The 20,629-nt window shown below is 43.0% G+C and overlaps 1 protein-coding gene across 1 annotated transcript in view; it reads right to left on the bottom strand.

Moving 5' to 3' along the window:
• The window catches only part of znf385c (zinc finger protein 385C), a 212,168-nt gene that overhangs the window by 112,112 nt on the left and 79,427 nt on the right, over positions 1-20,629 (bottom strand). The window contains exon 2 of the mRNA XM_078529267.1: positions 16,744-16,886. Within this exon, the coding sequence (XP_078385393.1) occupies positions 16,744-16,886 (143 nt within the window). The remainder of the gene's footprint in view (positions 1-16,743; positions 16,887-20,629) is intronic.

Genomic DNA, 20,629 nt, shown 5'->3' with positions numbered 1-20,629 from the left:
GGTGTGCTGTATGGTTACATGTTCCCTGCTTTGGTGCCAGTGTCTATTAAAGATGATATGTGAAGAATCAGCTAATATAGAAAAAGACAGCATCAACAGCATTACAGAAGCAAGAGGGAAAGATGACACATGCTTCAAATAAGAAAGATCAAAACTATCTTGTTATAGACAACCCTACATGTGTATTATAGAACAGAAAATCTATATAAAGGGCTTTGAAGCACTGTCTGAGTTTAACACTTCTAGTGGCTATGCCTTTCATCTTCAGATGTCAGAAGTATGAAATCAGAAGATCAAAGGGACAATTATGGTCCAACAAGTTACAGCATTCTGATTGAGACAGTGTCATAAAGACCAGCAGTATTTGAAGACTTACTGTAGCTGTAAAAGATTTATTAAATATTGTGCTGTGCGAATGTGCCACCGAACTGAGTTTAAAGTAATTTTAAATGTTAATTGTGGAAGGTTCCGGAGAATAGCACCATCATCTGTGACGTATTTTGTTGTGATTCTAGGTGTCTTGGTCTATAAATTCAGACGTGATTATTCAGGCACAACTCATTCAAGCAAGAGCACAGGTCTGAAAAATAATCTCACACATAAGCTTATGTAGCATTGCAGCATTGAAATGAAAAGCAGGGACAGCTAAAGCAAAGTGAATTCTGTCAGTGGCAAATGGGAAGTGAAAGGACATTTTTTAATCTGGACAACACATCTTCAGTCCCTCATGAAATCAAGTCATGTGAGTCAGTGGTTAATAAACAAAACTTGAGAACATTTTTTATCAAAGCAACCCCTGTCTCGAATAGTTATGAGCTCAGAATTCTTAATAGGGAAAAATTCAACTTGGCTCAGAGATGATTCTTTTTCACAGATCTACTCCAGCAATCTGCTTTCGCACCCTTCTCTCTGATAAGGAGCATATAGAATTGTAACCCATTCATACCGCTTGCTTCAACTCTCTTTCTTCAGAGTTACCATTCATGCTCTCCTCTTGACAATGCTTAGCAAATCAGCTCACACTTACTGTGTTACTTCATATTTCTCAAGCGTTCAGAATTTCCAACATTTGGGGTGAGATTACGAAAACTCTCAGACTTCAGTAAAATATAGCCATTTTGACATTATCATTGCAATATTGTAACCATCCAAATCAGACTGAAAGAAAATAATAACTTGTATTTTTATAGTGTCTTTAACATAATAAAACACCCCAAGGCACTTCATAGGAACATTATAAAACAAAATATGACACAGAGCCACAGAAGGAGATTTAGGGCAGATGACCAAAAGCTTGGTCAAAGAGGTAGGCTTTAAGGAGCATTTTAAAGGAGGAAAATGAGGCAGAGAGGTGTAGGGAGGGTATTCCAGAGCTTAGGGCCCACACAACTGAAGGTGTGGGCACCTGTGGTGGAGTGATTAAAATCGGGGATGTTCTCAAAGCCAAAATTAGAGGAGCACAGATATTTTGAAGGGTTGTGGGGTGGGAGGAGACTGGAGGGGGCGAAGCTGTTGGAGGGCCAATAAATTCATTAAGAATACCAATTGAGAAAACCATTCATCTCCTTAGAAGTTGAGTTGCAAACATGTTCACGATGCTGGTATTTACAATTAAGTTACTGTAGTAGTCAACTGTTCAACTGTTCGGAGTTTGATTATGTGTGTCTGTTGACTCTTTGTGCTGAATGCTGTTGGTCAAGGCTCAGCATGGTGACTGAGAAAGAGAAACTAAAAGGAAGCTGTAAGCTTGTGGCTACTTTTAGAAACATTGGAAATAAAGTTCCTCTTCAGACACAGAAACTAGTGTGTCATCTCTGCATATCGGTGAGCCATAAAACCCAACAGTAACAATTAGTAAAAAGTGGAAATCTACCCATATTGTTATTTGCATCAACACTTGTCCATGTAACCCACAGGACTGATATATGGTAGTCTTTACTGGCAGGTTTAAGTGCGCAAATTAACATAACAATCAAATACAAACATTATTCAGTGGCGTGCAGAGATAGTGATATACTTTTATTTACTGTGGGATTTATGCAGGATTTTGTGGTATACCATGCTGCAGTGCGCAAAGACTGAAACCTCTACTAATGTTCCTTGAGAAGTCTGCACTAAGTATTTAGCTGGTGTATGGGCTCCACTCAAGGGCCACACATAACATCACAAACATATGGCTCCATACTATTAATCAGAGTTTATATTTCAATTTAAAAAAACTTTATGAATGTTCATTCAACAGGACAGGCTTTTGTTTTGACTTGCCTGCACAACAGAGTATCAAATGTTTATTAGAATCTCCCGCTCCATGTAAGGAGTGTGTAAAATTTTGATACCTGAAATATGCAGAAGGGCATTGAAAACATGTTGAAACAAGAATAAACTGTTGGTGGCATGAAGCACCTCAATTCACTGAAAAATAAAAGCAAGCACCAAAAAGGCAACACGCCTTCCACAGCTTCTTACTACAGATTTGAGTCGGAGTCAATAATTCATTGTGTGGACCTCATTCTCTGGTAACTATATACCTGTGTGTGCAGGTGGTCCTTGAGACAAGCTCCACTGTGTTATCAGTGATGAAGCTAAATACCAGAGGAAGGGCAATTTTCAGAATGAGTTTGCAGCTCCAATGCTCAGAGTTAATGACTGGGAAAACTAATTATGATGAAACGATGATAGTAGATGCAGTTCAGAGTCAAGCCTTGGGGTTAATCTGCTTCTTTCACAAAGAGCAAGTCAGGCTCTTGGCAGATTTCTTTTGATGTTTCCATCCAGCTCTAAAGCTCGTCTAATACTGGGCTTCTTTATGATGCCTATAGAACTCAGTTTTCTTATTTATTTAAGCTATATGTTCACTGTGAGCTGTACTACCGGCACTGATATATACAGTTTGTTTCCTACGACACCCCACCTTCTCAGTCCGAAGGCTCAGTTAGGTTAGTTTAAAAAAAGAAAGACTTGCCTTTATGTCATGCTTTGCACAACCACAAGACATGTCATAGCATTTTACAGTCAATGATGCAATTTTGAATTGCAGCTCTTGTTGTAGTGTAGGAAATATGGCAGTCACTTGCACACAGCAAACTCCCACAGCCATGCGATGGATAATGCCTGGGTCATCTGTCATGTTGACTATTCTTCTAAATAATCCTATAGGATATTTTACATCAACCCAAGCAAACAGATGAAGCCTCGGTTTAACATGTCACCTGAACAGTGCAGCACTCCCTTAATGCCGCGCTGGAGTGCCAGCCTTGGCTTTTGCGCTCAAATCCTGCAGTAGGACTTGTTCCCAGAACCTTGTGACTCAGAAAAGAGTAATACTGACTGGGCTACAACAGACACTCTAATGGATTAGAAACTAATAAGATGGGAGGCACAGACCTTTTCATTGATGCATGTTGCACACTGATGGTTTCTCAATAACTTTCTGCTGTCAACACCCCTTTAATCTAAGACTGATGCTACATGAAAAAAATCACGAGTCCCAATTTTAGCCTGGGAATGTGGTGTCTGGGGGCTAAGGCAAGCGAAAGGCATCCTTAGCGGTGTTGGCGTGAAGCGCAGACAATTTTAACTTCCAGCCCCCATTTAAATAATGCAAGGCTGATTCTCGCCAGGTTCAGTGAGGATTATGAGGTGGCTGATCAGCCGGAGTAGGATTTTGGTCGGAGAGAGGCTGCTGCAAGGGAAGGGAGGGAATGGCGCTTATGTAATTATTTGCAAAAATGGGCTAAGTGTTTCTGCAAAGCCAGTTGGTTGAGGAGCTGAGATTAATAATGTTATAAAACCCACTACTATGCACACTTTAGCAGCAATTAGAGTGTGCAAGGTCTGAAATGGAGGGGATTAACTAGCAGCAAATCAATGCGGATTAGAAGATTTCTATCATCTGACACTATTTAGAATTGAGTACTTGAGTATTGGTATTGGCATTGACATTGGTACAGGGAAGGCAGGTCCTTGTTCCATTTAGTTACAAGAGGAAAAAATCTAGGAAAAGAAAACAGTGGGAAAGATTACTTGAAAAAGGTTTCAGGATGGGAACTAAATTTCAGCATGACTCCTGTAAACGTAGAATCATGTACAGCACAAAATGTTCTGGGTTTAACTGATGTGATTTTTTTTCCAGAGAGACTTTGACTAAGCTATCTTGTGGTGCAACGGGTAGCACCAGGGCAAAGTAACCCATTTCATTGGCATCACATCCACAAACATTCACTGCCTCCACCACTGCACAGTAGCACCAGCGTGTACCATCTACAAGATGCACTGCAGGAATTTACCAAGGCTCCTTTGACAGCACCTTCCAAACCCTCGGCCACTACCGTCTAGAAGGACAAAGACAACAGGTAGATGGGAACACCACCATCTGAAAGTTTCCCTCCAAGCCACTCATCATCCTGACTTGGAAATATATCGCCGTTCCTTCACTGTCGCTGGGTCAAAATCTTGGAACTCCCTCCCTAACAGCACTGTGGGTGTACCTACACCATATGGACTGCAGCGATTCAAGAAGGCAGCTCACCACCACCTTCTCAAGGGCAACTAGGGATGGGCAATAAATGCTGGCCCAGCCAGCGAAGCCCACATCCTGTGAATGAATAAAAAATCCCCTGCGTCTGAGCCAGAAGTTCCGCATTTGAGTCCCACTCCAGGACTTGACGGCCACAGAAGGTGTGTTCAAACTGATTTAGTACCTGCCTGTAAACCCTTCTAACACATGCCAACGGCAGAGTAGCAATGTCTTCCCTGTTGATTTGGCAACATTCCTTACACCGAAACATAAGAATGTACAGGACTAGAAAAGGATCATTTCCAATCCATCTGATTAGTTCCTTCACTCATTCTACGTAATTATATTTTCTAGTTAACAAATACTGCTAAATACATTCTCACTTAAATGCAATAAATTGGTTCGGTCTGAGTTTGTCAAATTATCAAATTGTTGCACTTAGTAATATTGAAAAAAAAGTTACAACAAATCACCAATGGTTTTATGACAGAAACATGAAAAATATTGTGCCAGTGCATTAAAACCAATTGTCATAAGGTATCTCAATGTAAATGAATAAATGGGTCTGTTTATTGGCATAACAGATTGGTGTGGTAATGTCCAACTCCATGAAGACTAGAGTTTTAGGCTTACAGTTCCCACGCAGAAAGATTGTTATCTCCGCTATAGAGAGATGTCACACTGAAGTGAGCTGTTTTCTCACAGGGAGGAAGAAAGTAAAAATTAAAAAGTTATTCAACTCATACTTTTGACTTTCCTTTTAGCAAGTGTTTATAGAATATTTTACCTGCTGTTTTGGATTGGGCGGGGTGGGGAGTGGAAAAGCATGCGTGGGGAGTGGGAAAAGTCATTGGGAAATGTAACATGGAGCTAGAGAGTTGGATGCACTGGGAGCTGAAGAGGGACTTGAGACCCAAGTTGCAAGAGTTAAAGAGCAGTGTCAGTTTCTGGAAGTGGAAAAGGCTGGAAAGGTTCCTGGAGATGAGACTGAGAACACATTCCTGAAGCTGGGACCAAAGGGAAAATAATTCCTAAGGCTAAGCAAGACCAGAAACAAAGGCGTTTCTGGGGTGAAGGCCAGCATTAGAGGACCAGGTGAGGTCCAGCTAAGAGCAGAGGTATTCAGCTCCTTTCCTCAGCTCTAAGAAGTGTCCCTGCAACTAAGGCCAGAAGCAAACCATCCTTTGAGTTAGAACTGGAGGCGGGCGAAAGCCAGGAACCGAATTGTCCCAGGAGCTGAGGTCAGGAACATGAGGCATCCCTGGGACTGAGATCAGGAATTGATACCAAGAGTGAAGAAATTCCAGAGACATTCAGGCCAGTGAGATATAAACTGATTGCACCTGGATAGAAGCTGGGGGGAAATATAGGTTTGGAGCAGGGTCAAAACAGCATGTTTACACTATTAATACTTATTAATGATACAGGCCCTTGCTTATAGCTGGTTACCTCATTTTTCTTGTGAAAATGACCTCAAATATAGCTCAAAAGGCCCTGCTTTGCTTTGTTAATAGTTTTATGTAAAATAATTACAACCTCAATGTGTTACTTGGCCCTAATAACGATTTTATTGGATTCTGGTTCATTATTAGACCAGGGGAAGAGTGAGGTTTCCAAAATCCCACCAACAATGATTGAGCTGAATAACCAGATAATCTGTTGTTTGATTATGTTGGTTGGGGCAAGAATGTTACTCTGAACAACTCTTGCTGTGGCTCAGTGCCCTTGATTCTGAAAGATGTGGGTTAAGTATGTGAGATCAAAGCCTACCTTTGCTGTCTCAGGTGGATGTAAAGGAGCCTGTGGCATCATTTTATAGAACAAAAAAGAGAGCTCTCCTCCTTATACTAGCTAATATTTTCTCTCAACCAACGTCACAATAATATAGTATCTGGTCATTATCATGATACTACTTGTGGGAGCTTGCTATGCACAAATTGACTGCCGCATTTCCTACATTACAACAGAGATTACATTTCAAAAGTACTGCATTGGCTGTAAAGCACTTTTAACCACACTGACTTCATGAAAGGCACTATATAAACGCAATTCCTTTCCTTTCTTTCTTTCCTACCCCTCTTTGATCAGTGCCTCGGCATTGTTTAGGCCTGAATAGACGGGGGCGGGGGCAACAGTTTAGGGACTCGTGTGATAGAGAAAGATTCTTTAAGGGAATTTCTAAAAATGTTTGCTTATATTTTTTTCTGATCATCTGGCGATATTTTTCACAGTATATGAAACAATTCAAATTTTATGGGTTTGAAACCACAGTCCCTTGCCTTATTTTCAGGAACCTAATTGCTACACAGTACCCAGTAGCTCAATGGGTTGTGCACTTGCTTGGGGGCTCACTCACATTGCCCTTCCCCACAATGGAAAAAATGTGTACCTTACCTGGGAAATGGGACATTGCAGAGGCTGTGCAATGCTTGACACACTGCCATTCTGATAGCCTTTGGGCCCTTGTAGCTGTTAGCAAAAGAAATGAAAATCAGCACAGCCTCAAGCTACCTTGTGGGGGGAATAAGAGAAAGCTCACTCTCCCTAATTTTTATTTTAAATAATATTTTTATTCATAATAAAAACTATATCACTGGTGGGGCAACAGCGACATGGTGAGTGGCCAAAGGTTTATAAAGCCCCAATATAATTTCTCAGATGCTTGAAATACATTTTTAATTAGCCTTTAGTTAGTTAGAATCAACCATGCAAGCATGTTCAGCATAAATATTAAGCCTCAACATTGATATAACCTGTCAAGGTGATATAGTGACAATAATGAACTCAAAGCTTTATTGGGACTATTACTATTCCAATCACTATTCTACTAATTTGTTTTTTTGTCACTTGGCAAACCAATTATTTGCATGGTACACATGCCTATGTTTTTCATTATTGGCTAGTTAGTCATTCAATTCCCTTATAAATCTGCAGAATAAATGGCAATTAGCTGTAGTCCACAAAGGACCAGAGACATCTCTCTCCATTAAGGAAGCACAATTGGTTATATGCTCACTGATGCCCAGTTTGGGTTCCGCCAGGGCCACTCAACTCCTGGCCTCATTACAGCCTTGGTTCAAACATGGACAGAAGAGCTAAACTCCCGAGGTGAGGTGAGAGTGACTGCCCTTGACATCAAGGCAGCATTTGACTGATTGTGGCATCAAGGAGCCCTAGGAAAACTGGAGTCAATGGAAATCAGGGGGAAAACTCTCCGCTGGTTAGAGTCATACCTAGCACAAAGGAAGATGGTCATGGTTGTTGGAGGTCAGTCATTTCAGCTCTAGGACATCACTGCAGGAGTTCCTCAGGGTAGTGTCCTAGGCCCAACCATCTCCAGCTGCTTCATCAATGATCTTCCTTCCATCATAAGGTCAGAAGTGGGGATGTTCGCTGATGATTGCACAATGTTCAGTACCATTCATGACTCCTCAGATACTGAAGCAGTCCATGTCCAAATGCAGCAAGACCTGGGCAATATCCAGGCTTGGGCTGACAAGTGGCAAGTAACATTCGCACCACACAAGTGTCAGGCAATGACCATCTCCAACAAGAGAGAATCCAACCATCGCCCCTTGATGTTCAATGGCATTACCTTCACTGAATCCCCCACTATCAACATCCTGGGGGGTTACCATTGACCAGAAACTGAACTGGACTAGCCATATAAATACTGTGGCTACAAGAGCAGGTCAGAGGCTAGGCATCGTGCAACAAGTAACTCACCTCTAAGGAAAACAAGTATATCACAGTCCGCCTCCCTGATTTTTACACCTACATTGTCTTTCTCCATAGTGAACACAGATGAGAAGTAATCCAACATGACCTCCATGATCTCATATTCTATGCCTCAGCTAAAAAAGGCAAGCATCCCATATGCCTTCTTAACCACCTTATGTACCTGTGCTGCTGTCTTCAGGGATCCACGGACACGCACACCAAGGTCCCTCTGATCCTCTGTACTTCCTAGGGTCCTACCATTCATTGTGTATTCCCTTGCCGTGTTAGTCCTCCCAAAATGCATCACCTCACACTTCTCAGGATTAAATTATATTTGCCGCTGCTCTGCCCATCTTACCAGCCCATCTATATCATCCTGTAATCTAAGGCTTTCCTCCTCACTATTATGACACCACCAATTTTCGTGTCATCTGTGAGCTTACTGATCATACCTCCTATATTCATGCTTAAATCATTAATGTACACTACAAACAACAAGGGTCCCAGCACCAATCCCTGTGGTACACCACTAGTCACAGGCTTCCAAACACAAAAACAACCTTCGACCATCACCCTCAGCATCCTGCCACTAAGCCAATTTTGGATCCAATTTGCCAAATTGCCCTGGATCCCATGGGCTCTTACCTTCTTGACCATTCTCCCATGAGGGACCTTGTCAAAATCCTTACTGAAGTCCATGTAGACTACATCAACTGCATTACCCTCATCACCACAACCAGCCACCTCCTCAAAAAATTCAATCAACTTTGTTAGACATGATCTCCTCCTGTCAAAGCCATGGTGACTATCCCTGATTAATCCCTGCCTCTCCAAGTGGAGATTAACCCTGTCCCTCAGAATTTTTTCCAATAGTTTCCCTACCACTGGCCTGTAATTACCTGGGTTTATCCCTACTACCCTTCTTGAATTATGGTACCATATTCACTGCCCTCCAGTCCTCTGGCACCTCTCTTGTGGCCAGAGAAGATTTAAAAATTAGTGTCATAGCTCCTGCAATCTCCTCCCTTGCCTCATATAGCAGCCTGGGATACATCGCACCTAAGCCTGGGGATTTATCCACTTTTAAGCCCGCTAATACCTCCTCTCTTTCAATGCTAATTTGTTCAAGTATATCACAGTCCCCCTCCCTGATTTCTACACCTACATCATCCTTTTCCATAGTGAACACAGATGAGAAATAATCATTCAAAACCTATGTCCTCCGGCTCCACGCACAGATTGCCACTTTGGTCCCCAATGGGCCCTACTCTTTCCCTGGTTATGCTCTTGCCTTTAATATATTTATAAAATGCCTTGGGATTTTCCTTTATCTTGCCTGCTGGTGTTTTTCATGCCCCCTCTTCGCTCTCCTAATTGCTTTTTTAAGTACCCCCCTACACTTTCTATACTCCTCTAGAGCTTCCACTGTTTTCAGCCCTCTGCGTCTGCCATAAACCTCCTTTTATTTCCTTATCCAATCCTCTATATCCCTTGACATCCAGGGTTCCCTGGACTTGTTGACCCTGATCTCTCTCTATTTCCTTTTTGAATGACTCCCACTGGTCTGATGTAGACTTTCCTACAAGTAGCTGCTCCCAGTCCACTTTGGTCAGGTCCTGTCTTATCATATTGAAATCAGCCTTCCCCCAATTCAGGGCCTTTATTTCTGGTCCATCTTTGTTCCTTTCCATAACTACCTTAAATCTTAGAGTTACGGTCACTATCCCCAAAATGCTCCCCCACTGACACTTCTACCACTTGCCTGGCTTCATTCCCTAAGATTAGGTCCAGTATCGCCCTTTCTCTTGTAGGACTTTCTATGTGCTGGCTCAAAAAGCTCTCCTGGATGCACTTTAAGAATTCCGTCCCCTCTAAGCCTTTCACACTAAGACTACCCCCGTTAATATTGGGAAGTTGAAATCCCCTACTACGATTACCCTATTATTTTTACATTTCTCTGCGATTGGCCTAGATACCTGCTCCTCTGTCTCTCCCTGTCTGTTTGGAGGCCTATAGTACGCTCTCAGCAAAGTGATTGCCTCCTTTTTGTTTTTAAGTTCTATCCGTATGGCCTCATTTGGGGAACCTTCTAAGATACCATCCCTCCTTACTGTAGTAATTGACTCCTTGATCAATAGTGCAATTCCAACTCCTCTTTTACACCCCCCCGTCATGCCTGAAGATTCTACAGCCTGGAATATTGAGCTGCCAGTCCTGCCCTTCCCTCAACCATGTCTCTGTGATAGCAACAATATCATATTCCCATGTGTTCATCAACACCCTCAATTCATCTGCCTCACTTGTAAGAGTCCTTGTGTTAAAATAAATGCAATCCAGCCTTGTATTATTCCCTTGTGCCTTAACCGGTCTATATTTGCTCTGCCTTCCAGATTGAATTATTTCCTTTCCACATTTGGCTGTGCGTCATCCACTTACTGTACCTCCACGCTGCATCCCATCCCCCTGCCAAATTAGTTTAAACCCCCTCCCAACATTACTAGCAAACCTCCCTGCAAGGATGTTGGTCCCGTTCTGGTTCAGGTGTAACCCATCTGACTTGTACAGGCCCCATCTTCGCCAGAAAGAGACCCAGTGATCCAGGAAACTAAAGCCCTCCCTCCTGCACCATCTCTTCAGCCACTCATTCATCCTCTCTATTCTCCTATTCGTTTACTCACTAGCACATGGCACAGGAAGTAATCCAGAGATTACAACCTTTGAGGTCCTGTTTCTTAATCTGCTACCTAGCTCCCTAAATTCTTCTTGCAGGACCTCACCCCTCTTTCTACCTATATCGTTGGTAACAATGTGAACCACGACCTCTGACTGTTGGCCCTCCCCCTTCAGAATGCCCTGCAGCCGTTCTGTGGCATCCTTGACCCTGGCATCAGGGAGGCAACACACCAGCCTGGAGTCACATCTACGGCCACAGAAGCTCCTGCACCCCTCCCTATTGAGTCTCGTACCGCTATTGTTCTTACATTCTTACTCCTCCCCCATTGTGCAGCTGAGTCACCCACAGTGCCGTGAACTTGGCTCTGGCTGCACTCTCCAGAGGAACTTTCACCCTCACTGTTTTCCAACACAGAAAAATGGCTCTTGACTGAGATGCACTCTGAGGCTTTCCTGACTACTTGCCTGCCTCCCTTCTTCTGACTGGTGGTCACCCATTCCCTCTCTGACTGCATTTCATTAAGCTGTGGCGTGACCACATCTAAAAACGTGCTATCCACGTAACCCTCAGTCTCGCGGATGCTCCGCTGTGTCTCCAGCTGATGCTCAAGCTGGTCAAGCCAGTGGCACTTCCTGCACGTGGGGTCATCCGGACTGCAAGGAGTGTCTGAGAATTCCCATATGCTGCAGGCCATACAACACACGGCACTGAGCTCCCTTGTCATACTTTTTGTTTGTTTTTAATTAAAAGGCTGTTTCCTTAAATTTAAGCCCCGCTCTGCTCACTGAATCTCTCTCTTTACAGCCCCACTCTGCACACTGGAGTCTCTCTTGGAGCTTTGATATTTAACTTCCTTTACAGGTTTCACCCTGGCCAACCCAGTTTCTCAGGTCTCAGGAAACCCGGCAGCTCAAGGGAAATGAGGACAGCTTCAGACTAAAGGTAAATGCCTTCATAGCATTGTTTTTGGGTCAGTGAGAGCAGGATTGTTCTCCTGCCTACTTGAAGCTTATGTGCTTCCCTGGGATTAGACGCACCCCCCACCCCCAACTACAACCCCTGATCAGGTATTTGATCCCCTCCCTCCCCAGGATTGGACTCACAGACGCCCCACCTTCTACCCCAGCAGTCCCAGTTGCAGACTCCATACCTGGGGTTATGGCCTGCACCTGACTGGGAGCCAAGCCTGTCAATCAGATAGACTTCTGGGCGGAGATCCTGTCAAAAAATAAATACGCACACTGTGGAATCGGAATTTTACAGCATGCGGAGAAACCCAAACATCCAAGTTTCCCGTCTGAAAATCTGCCCCTGTCAATAATGGGGCCCACCATTTTCAATGCCCCTGGGACTAAGTTGTGGCACTGGGACATCAAATGGTGTTATACATAAGCGACTATGCTGTCATTAGATACCCAATTGCAGTATGTCCTTTATCTTACTTGTGGTACTCTCAATTAAAAATACAGTCTCAATATTCGATACCTATGGTACACAATTCTATGTACTATTACTAATCAAACTACAACTGTCAGGAAAAGAAACACATTTAACATGGCAATGAACAAGAGCTACAAATGTATTTCAGAACAAGGTCACAGACAAAATGAGAATTGTTGGTAATGAAAAAGTTAATGGCAGATGTGTTTCTGAATCTAGCTTCTGGTTAAATGTTCATCCAGTGTCTTGCACAGTCGTGCATCAATGTCATACAGAATAACCTTCAGCTCATTTACATTGCATTACAGCAAGTATCTATGTCTACCAAGGATTCACATAAATGTCAACCGCATCCAATTTGCTGGAGAGAACAACCATATCTCCATTAAGACCGCTGGTATTGGATGCATCTCCTTCCGATTCAGGAATGAAGACTCACAGTCCTCCATATCACTAGGCATGAGGATACATTTCCACATCTGGATCACCATGATTCACAGGCTCACTGGGAAAAATGGATATAACTCCCTCCCAGAAGGAAAAATCAGTAAAACTTAGGAAATGACTGGTACTGGTCTGAACTGGTCTTGTATAACTCAAAATGCAACTACAGTTTGGACCAGTACCAGTCATTTCCCAAGTTTTACCTGATTTTCCTTCTGGGATATCAGTTGGAGTATTTATTAATCTAATTACTAGGAAATGAGATGGCTTGAAGCATACATGTCAACCAGGCTACTAGGAAGATGGCTATACATCCACCATATTCCCATAAACTGTGTGGGCGTCTATCACTAAGATTCTGACATGCCCACAAAACCTCCAGGCAAATGCACTGGGCACTCAGGAAGATGGCTTCACGATCATTTATCAATTAGGAATATATGTAAATTGCTGGCTGCACTTTAGAGAATCAATGGCACAATTATTCGCTCATCAAAATCTTACTCCAATGGAATAAAACAGGTTACCTTGGCAATTAAAACCTTTATTGATTTACAACCCGAGAGAAAGGAAGTGATTCTTTTTTAGTGACTTTTATACCCATCAAGGTAGGGGCAGTAGTTTTCAAACTATTCAGTGTGTGTCTTCTTGGAAGCTAACTGCACATCTATCAGACTAACCAAGAAGGATTGAGTGCACCCAACACAAGACAGTCAAAGAAAAGCAAATTTTTCACCAATACGTTACAGAATACAAGTTATGGGTGCAATAAAGCCAATGGTAAAAAATAAAATCCCTGCGAGTTGTCTTGATTGTGCCATGAAAAGCAGATTACAGCCACGAATTACTTACGTGCATACCAAACCTTTTAAGGAAGACCTGTGTTTTTTAAAAAAGAAATACAAGCAAAGACACTGAGCAAACGATGGCTGATAATGTAAAGTGACCACTTTCTGGAAAATTCCTATGTGGATTATGCTGACAGGCCTGTCCTGAGAGAATGTGAAATGTTGCACCTGAAAAGGTGTCATGGCCCTTCCTCAACAGAGACACTCGAAAGGGAGATACGAGAGATGCAAAAGACTGAACTTTAATCTCCTGTGGTTGCGGAGACAAAAGACTGATTTAAACATTTCGGCAGTCACCCAAAAATCCATTTCCTGTTGATTTATATCTCAGAATGTGTAAAATGGTCTGAGATGCAAAAAAATGGACCCTGGGTGCAGACATGCCCATTTCCACCTCCCCCCAGCTCCCCCCGCCACCCCTGGGAATACACAGGGACAAATGGGTTAAAAAGCTAGCTACAAAACAGTGCAGTGTGTGCTGGTGCGCTGGCGTGGTGTGTGAGTGACACAAAAACAAGAGAAAACACCAACCAGTCACCCCTGCAGTTTGCAGGCAAAGTCTCTCTCTCTGCTGCTGGAGGGAAGTCTCAGCAGAAGCCACAATCAAAAAGGAAATAGGACACCCTCTTCAGCTACACTGCAGAACCATGTGCCTACGGGTAACTGTGAACCTGCCAAGGTCAGCTCTACCAGAATCATCCAACTTAACGGCTGCAATGTACTGTCATCTACGCCTTACGGACAAGCAACGGATTGGTTTGTGTATATTTTAAAAACTTTTATTTAGACTCTTAACTTCTCATTTCTGATCTGTGTGTTATGTGTGTTGCATTTTTTAAAATCATTTTCTTGAGTTTCAGTAACTAATAAGCTTACATTTTGGCTCCTTAATAAAAGTGAATACATTTGGACTAGGAAAAGGTATGCACGGGGAAAGGTTTTTTAAAAATAGCCTTATTGCACCGAACCGAGGGGGTTGAATAAAGAAGGGGAGCCCATTCCTCCTCACTCAGATCATAACAAAACTGGGGGTCCAGTCCCGGTCATAACAAATTGGGGATCTTGTCTGGAGATTGGTCGTGACAATTGGTAAAGACACTAGCTAATGAGGAGCTGAGTTGTACAGAGCGGGAATATGCCAAGTTTCATTCCAAATCTTGCTGAGTTAGGTGATCTCATCACTCCAGAGGTAATAGTGTTATAATTGGCCTCAGCACTCTAGGCTAAGGAAGGAGCAGAATTAGGGATAGTATTTTGCTCCAGAATGTTATCCAGAATGACTATTTAACAAGTGTATGACATTGTCAGCTGTGGCTCAGTGAGTAGCATTCTCACCTCTGAGTCACATGGTTCTAGGCTCAAGACCCATTTCAGTGGGTTCAGAAACCTGTACAATGACACGGCCATTCACTTGTGCTTTTCTCTGGGGCAGTAATTGATGGGCCAAAGGCAAAGTCACTAAGGGTGTCAGGTGAGCGCTTGAAGTTGCACAACCAATCAGAGGCCTTCTACTGTGAAAGCAGCAGCAGAATGTAATGGTAAGGGAGATGATGCTTCGAAATGGAGGTACCCTCTCTCTAACTTCTTTAAAGTTTAAATAAAAACTGTCTTTTTGCAGCTGGGTCAGCACTATGAAGAAGGAGCCCCTCCAGAGGGTGGCCTGCAGTTGCTGCTGAATCAAGGCTGGCAGGGAGGGCCCTCAGCCTGCCTGGAGTACTGGCCCACTCAGCCTGCCACCAGAAGGCCACCTCCAGGCACATAACTTGGCCCCGACTGCCCCCAGGAACCTGCAGGTAGCCTGGAAAAATGCAGCCAGCCTTTAATTGGTGTTACGTGGCCCTTAATTAACTGAGGAATGCCAACTGTGATTAAATGTATTCCTGGAGGATTCATCACATGACTTGCCCCCATGCTCCAGCCATTAGTCGGCCAATCAACAATCTTGTGACGTAATGCCTTCCTTCTCCAATTGGAAAGCAAAAAGACTCATCACCCAACTGGATGATGCTTGACTGTCGGCCAAGCAGCCTTTTTTCCATTTTCAATATTTTTATACCCGGTAAAGAAAATGACAAAATAAAACTTGTTTAATATCCCTATGATTTTTCCCCAGGGTTGCATACAGCAGTGTCCTGGAGATTTTTCTTCAATTCCTGGAGACTTAATGCTACTCCTGGAGGGCTGGCAACCCCAAATGAGCCTGATTGGCTACCCACCCCGTGTGGCAGGTAGCTCAGCTGCCCCATGACGCCTTCTTGAAAATAGCTCGGGGGTGGGTGGAGCTGGCGAGTTGGCACATCGACCAGGGGCGCTATTTTCAGCACCCACCCGCTTCCATTCCTGGCCCCTGCAGGGACTAAAAGTCTAGACCCAAGTACTTCCAGAACAACTATAGTACAGGCTGGTTGTAGACTGCTGCTACTCACCTGCAACGACTTTTATTAATCTCAGTTTTGGGACAGCTTTCCAACATCATCAATGTAAAGTTACCCATTTCAGACACCAACCCATCCTTATGGCATCTCCAAGTGAAGCTGCCAATTCAGAGCAAAGCTGTGGCCAATGTTGCCCCATCAATCACCCTAAAGGAACTGGAGTGATATTAAAAAAGATGAAAAAGAAAAAAGATAAATCCAAAATTGTACTTTGTAGGCCCCTTGCAGCCGACGAAGGGAACAGACATTCATCCCACCAGAGAAAAGTCAAAATCACGTCCCAGAGCTGAGATTGATTTTCCAACCTCGGCTGTCTTGGGTAGAGTTTTTATTGCTCATATTTTAGTGCTTTATGTTGAGGCAAATTGATCCTCTGGAAACATTTCAAGCAAGACACCAGCCACCAAATTCAGCCAACATCAGCTGGGGTCTATGAAATCACGTTGAAGTTTGAACTGATGAAAACAACAGTTTGTGTCCGACAGGAAACCTTGCTTCAGGGTTCCCGGCGTCACCCCTCAAATCTGTGGGTCGACGGTGTCGTCACCCCGATATTTATTCATAGACCACTGTGCAATTCAGATACCGGTTTAATAAGAAAATAAGTACTATTTTTCTCTCTGTGCAATTTACATTCCTTAAAGTACAGGCTAGAAGAGGACTTACTGTGTTGAAGTTGGGAAATAATCCAACGGGGGAGGGGGTGTTTAGTCGAAAGGGTAGTAAGTGTTTCATATCGAGAGCTGGCTGCATGGCTCTTCCTTGCAGCTGCAGGGATGCTAAAACACTACTGTTTTGGCCTGTGGAACCTGAAGAAAGACAGAAGGAAGGGAGAGTGATTAATTATAATTGCCATGCTAACTGTGCAAAGCTTATAAAACTCATATACAGCAAATGACACTCTTCCAGAAGCAGATTTAAAATGTTTGCTCAGCATTTAGCATGTTGACATAAAGGCTTGCTGCCGATGTCAATGGTAGCTGAGCCTTCCCTTTTCTAAGAATGCCATGAGTTATTTGAAGAACCACATCTCAGATAAGGGAAATTCCCTGATGGAATATGCCACTCCCGTCCTTCAAGTGAAAGGAGTCATCCATTTATGAGCATGAAAAACCTGGTACTGCAGCCCAGATCTTTGAAGCCAGAACTCCTGTGCCTTCATCCAAAACTAAACCCACCCCAATAGACATGGGTCATGATGAACCTGCAGAGAGAAGGCCTGATTTTAACCTGGAGCAGGAATTGTGAGTGTTGTGGGGGTGGCGGAGCATGAGGTGAGTGCGAAACTCCCCTAACCTCAGCAGCATGAATTGGGGGGTGGGGGGTGGATATTAGTTTCGGAGTCTGATCTGCAATCGCTTGAATAACTCTTTATTTGGGCTCACACATGAAAATTGGTTTAGGGAGCAAGAGACTGGAGGAAATACACTGTCTATATCAAGAAAGAAGCTCTGTTTACATCCAATGTTATCACATTTCTCAGAAGCAACAACAGCTTGTATATATATAGCATCTGTAACATGGAAGGATAGACTCGCTGACCGACAGTGAGTCTATCCCCATTAAGCAATGCCTTGATTTTAAAATTACATCTTTGTTTTCAAATCCCTCCATGGCTTAGACCCTCCTTATCTCTCCTTGCATTTGAGGCCCAATGAGGTCAATAGACGGCAGTGGGAACAGGAGCGGGTTGTCAGCAGGTAAACTTTCCAGCAGATTTTACCACCTGGTTTCCACTGGGCAGATCAGGTTTTGATCAACAACAGCAACTTCATTTATATGGCGCTTTCAAAGTAGTAAAATGTTCCAAGGTGCTCACAGGAATGTAAAATTTGACACCGAGCCACCTAAGGAGATATTAGGATAGGTGACCGAAAACCTAATCAAAGAAGTAGTTTTTAAAGCACATCTCAAGGGAAGAGAGCAACATAGAGAGTGGAAAGGAGGGAATTCCAGAGCTGACAGCCTTAGCAAATAATATGGCGGCCAGTTGGTGGTAGGGTTAAAATTGGGGATTCTAAAGAGACCAAAGCTGGTGGAGTGCAGATATCTCAGAGACTTGTAGGCTGGAGGAGATCGGAGAGATAAGGAGGGTCTAAGCCATGGAGGGATTTGAAAACAAAGATGTAATTTTAAAATCAAGGCATTGCTTAATGGGGAGCCACTGTCGGTCAGCGAGTCTATCCCTCCATGTTACAGGTGCTATATATACAAGCTGTTGTTGCTTCTGAGATATGTGATAACATTGGATGTAAACAGAGCTTCTTTCTCGATATAAACAGTGTATTTCCTCCAGTCCCTTGCTCCCAAAACCAATTTTCATGTGTGAACCCAAATAAAGAGTTACTTAACTGTGGACGGCCCTCAATCTAAGTTCAAACAAGTCCCCAGTGAACATTCACATAAGATAACAATCAGGATTGCTGTTCCTGGCTGTTTGCCTCCCCACTGCCCCACTTAACTAAAGCCCAGTGACACTAAGGCCAGTTATAGCATCATTTCTGCCTGGTTGGATCAGATCCATTTATTCAGCTCCATCCAGGTTTTAGAATCAAGATCTTCCCTTGGCCTAATACTGGGTAACAATTTTACCAAAAGAGGCACTGACAATGACCTTATCTGCAACTTCAATCAGCGGCACCAGGACATGTGTTCACACAAGTTCACCATTGGCATTAGGTACTGTTACACTTCAGTAGGTATATAATGCATCCAATACATTTCCCCATTAGTTGGCGCCATTAAATCAAATGCAAGGCTTATTGTTTAGCTGGATTCCGATATGAAATAATTTTAACAAGAATGTAAACAGTTACTGCTTTTAAAAAACCCATATTGATCAGAAAGAAACCATTGCAGAAACTTAAGTGGGAAGCGCTTTGTTTGCAGTTTAGACAGGTCAGCTGCTATTTGCAGGTCCACACTGAGAACACATAATGGGAAATTCCACACTGTCAGCCCATAAAAGTTTGGTCATTAATTTAATGCTCTGAAAGCTGCAGGTTGGGGGTGTACAATTGCCCCATATATTCACCAGAATACTCCAGGAGTTCTGAAACTAAATGCTCCAGCCGCTGTATCACGGTTAATGGAACATCTGAAATACCCAAGCATATAACAGAACAAAAAGCCCGACTTCATATCACGCAAATGACGAGGCCGGTTCTTTCCACCTACAACCATCGACAAAATATTCAGATCTTTCACAAAAATTGAATTTTTTATCGCTTTATGGTTTGAGGATGAGGCAATTAAAAGTGAATGCCTTATTCCTCTTAAACTGACAGGAAAGGGCTTTCCAGTGCTTAATGTATGTGATCCAGATGGCTTAGTGTCCCACATGTTTTTAAATTTCTACCCTCTCAATTTAGTCTTGTCTACTGAATGAAGAAATTAATGCAGTACTCAGTGATTTGGCAGATTGACTGGAGCCCATGTGCACAAAAGGCACTTGTGCAAATAGCTGTGTGTAACTGCCAAAAACCCAATGGGAATGGGCTTTATTCATAACCCATGACCTCCACCAAACATTACTGGCACCAGAGGAGAATTTGATTAACAGTACTTACCTGCGCACAGCTGCATCTATGTGCTACATATTCCTTGTTCATTGTTGGTTTGAAGAAACTGAAATTGTCTATAAAATGAAGTAGTTCAACCTTTAGTGTTACAGAAATGAATATGACCTCTTTGTACAAAGAGGCTTTTTCTCAGTCTAGCCAGCATTAGAGGGAAACTATTCCAGAGGGAAGGAAACAGTACAGAGGAGCTGGGCACAGCTTTCAATACAATGACAGAGCTGATGATGCTTTAGCAATCTTCATTATTACATCATGTTGACAAAGACAGTAAGCAATGCTAGTATTGTTTACACAGTGGGCAGTCCCTCTCAAGTTCAATCTATCATAGACTGAATAGATAGAAATGAAAACTAGAGTGTGTCAGTTTGGTTCAGTGACAACATTCTTCTTTCCTAAGTCAAGAGGCCTTGTGTTAACATTGTGGATTGGCCTTAAACCCATTATCTGATGCTGGCACTTCCAGGACAACATTCAGGCTTGGGCTGAAAAGTGGCAAGTAACATTCACTCCACACAAATGCCGGGCACTGACCATCTCCAACTAGAGAGTATCTTCTAACCACCTCCCCTTGACATTCAATGAAATGGCCATTGCTGAACCCCCCACTAGAAACATCCCAGGAGTTACATTGACCAGAAACTGAACTGGACTAGCCTTTTAAACACTGTGGCTACAAGAGCAGATCAGAGGCTGGGAATTCTGCACAGAATAACACACCTCCTAACTCCACAAAGTCTGTCTGCCATCTACAAGGCATAAGTCAGGAGTGTGATGGAATACTCTCCACTTGTCTGAATGAGTGCAGCTCCAACCACATCCAAGAAGCTTGACATCATCCAGGACAAAACAGCCCATTTGATTGGCACCTCATCCACCATTTTAAACATTCACTCCCTCCCACCGCCTACACACACATGAATAAATGTGAACGAGTACATTAAAAAAAATGCAATGCTGATACAGCATCACAT

This window comes from Cetorhinus maximus, chromosome 25 (assembly GCF_964194155.1).
Source record: "Cetorhinus maximus chromosome 25, sCetMax3.hap1.1, whole genome shotgun sequence".
Taxonomy (NCBI): Eukaryota; Metazoa; Chordata; class Chondrichthyes; order Lamniformes; family Cetorhinidae; genus Cetorhinus; species Cetorhinus maximus.
This window is presented reverse-complemented; position numbering and strand designations above follow the sequence as displayed.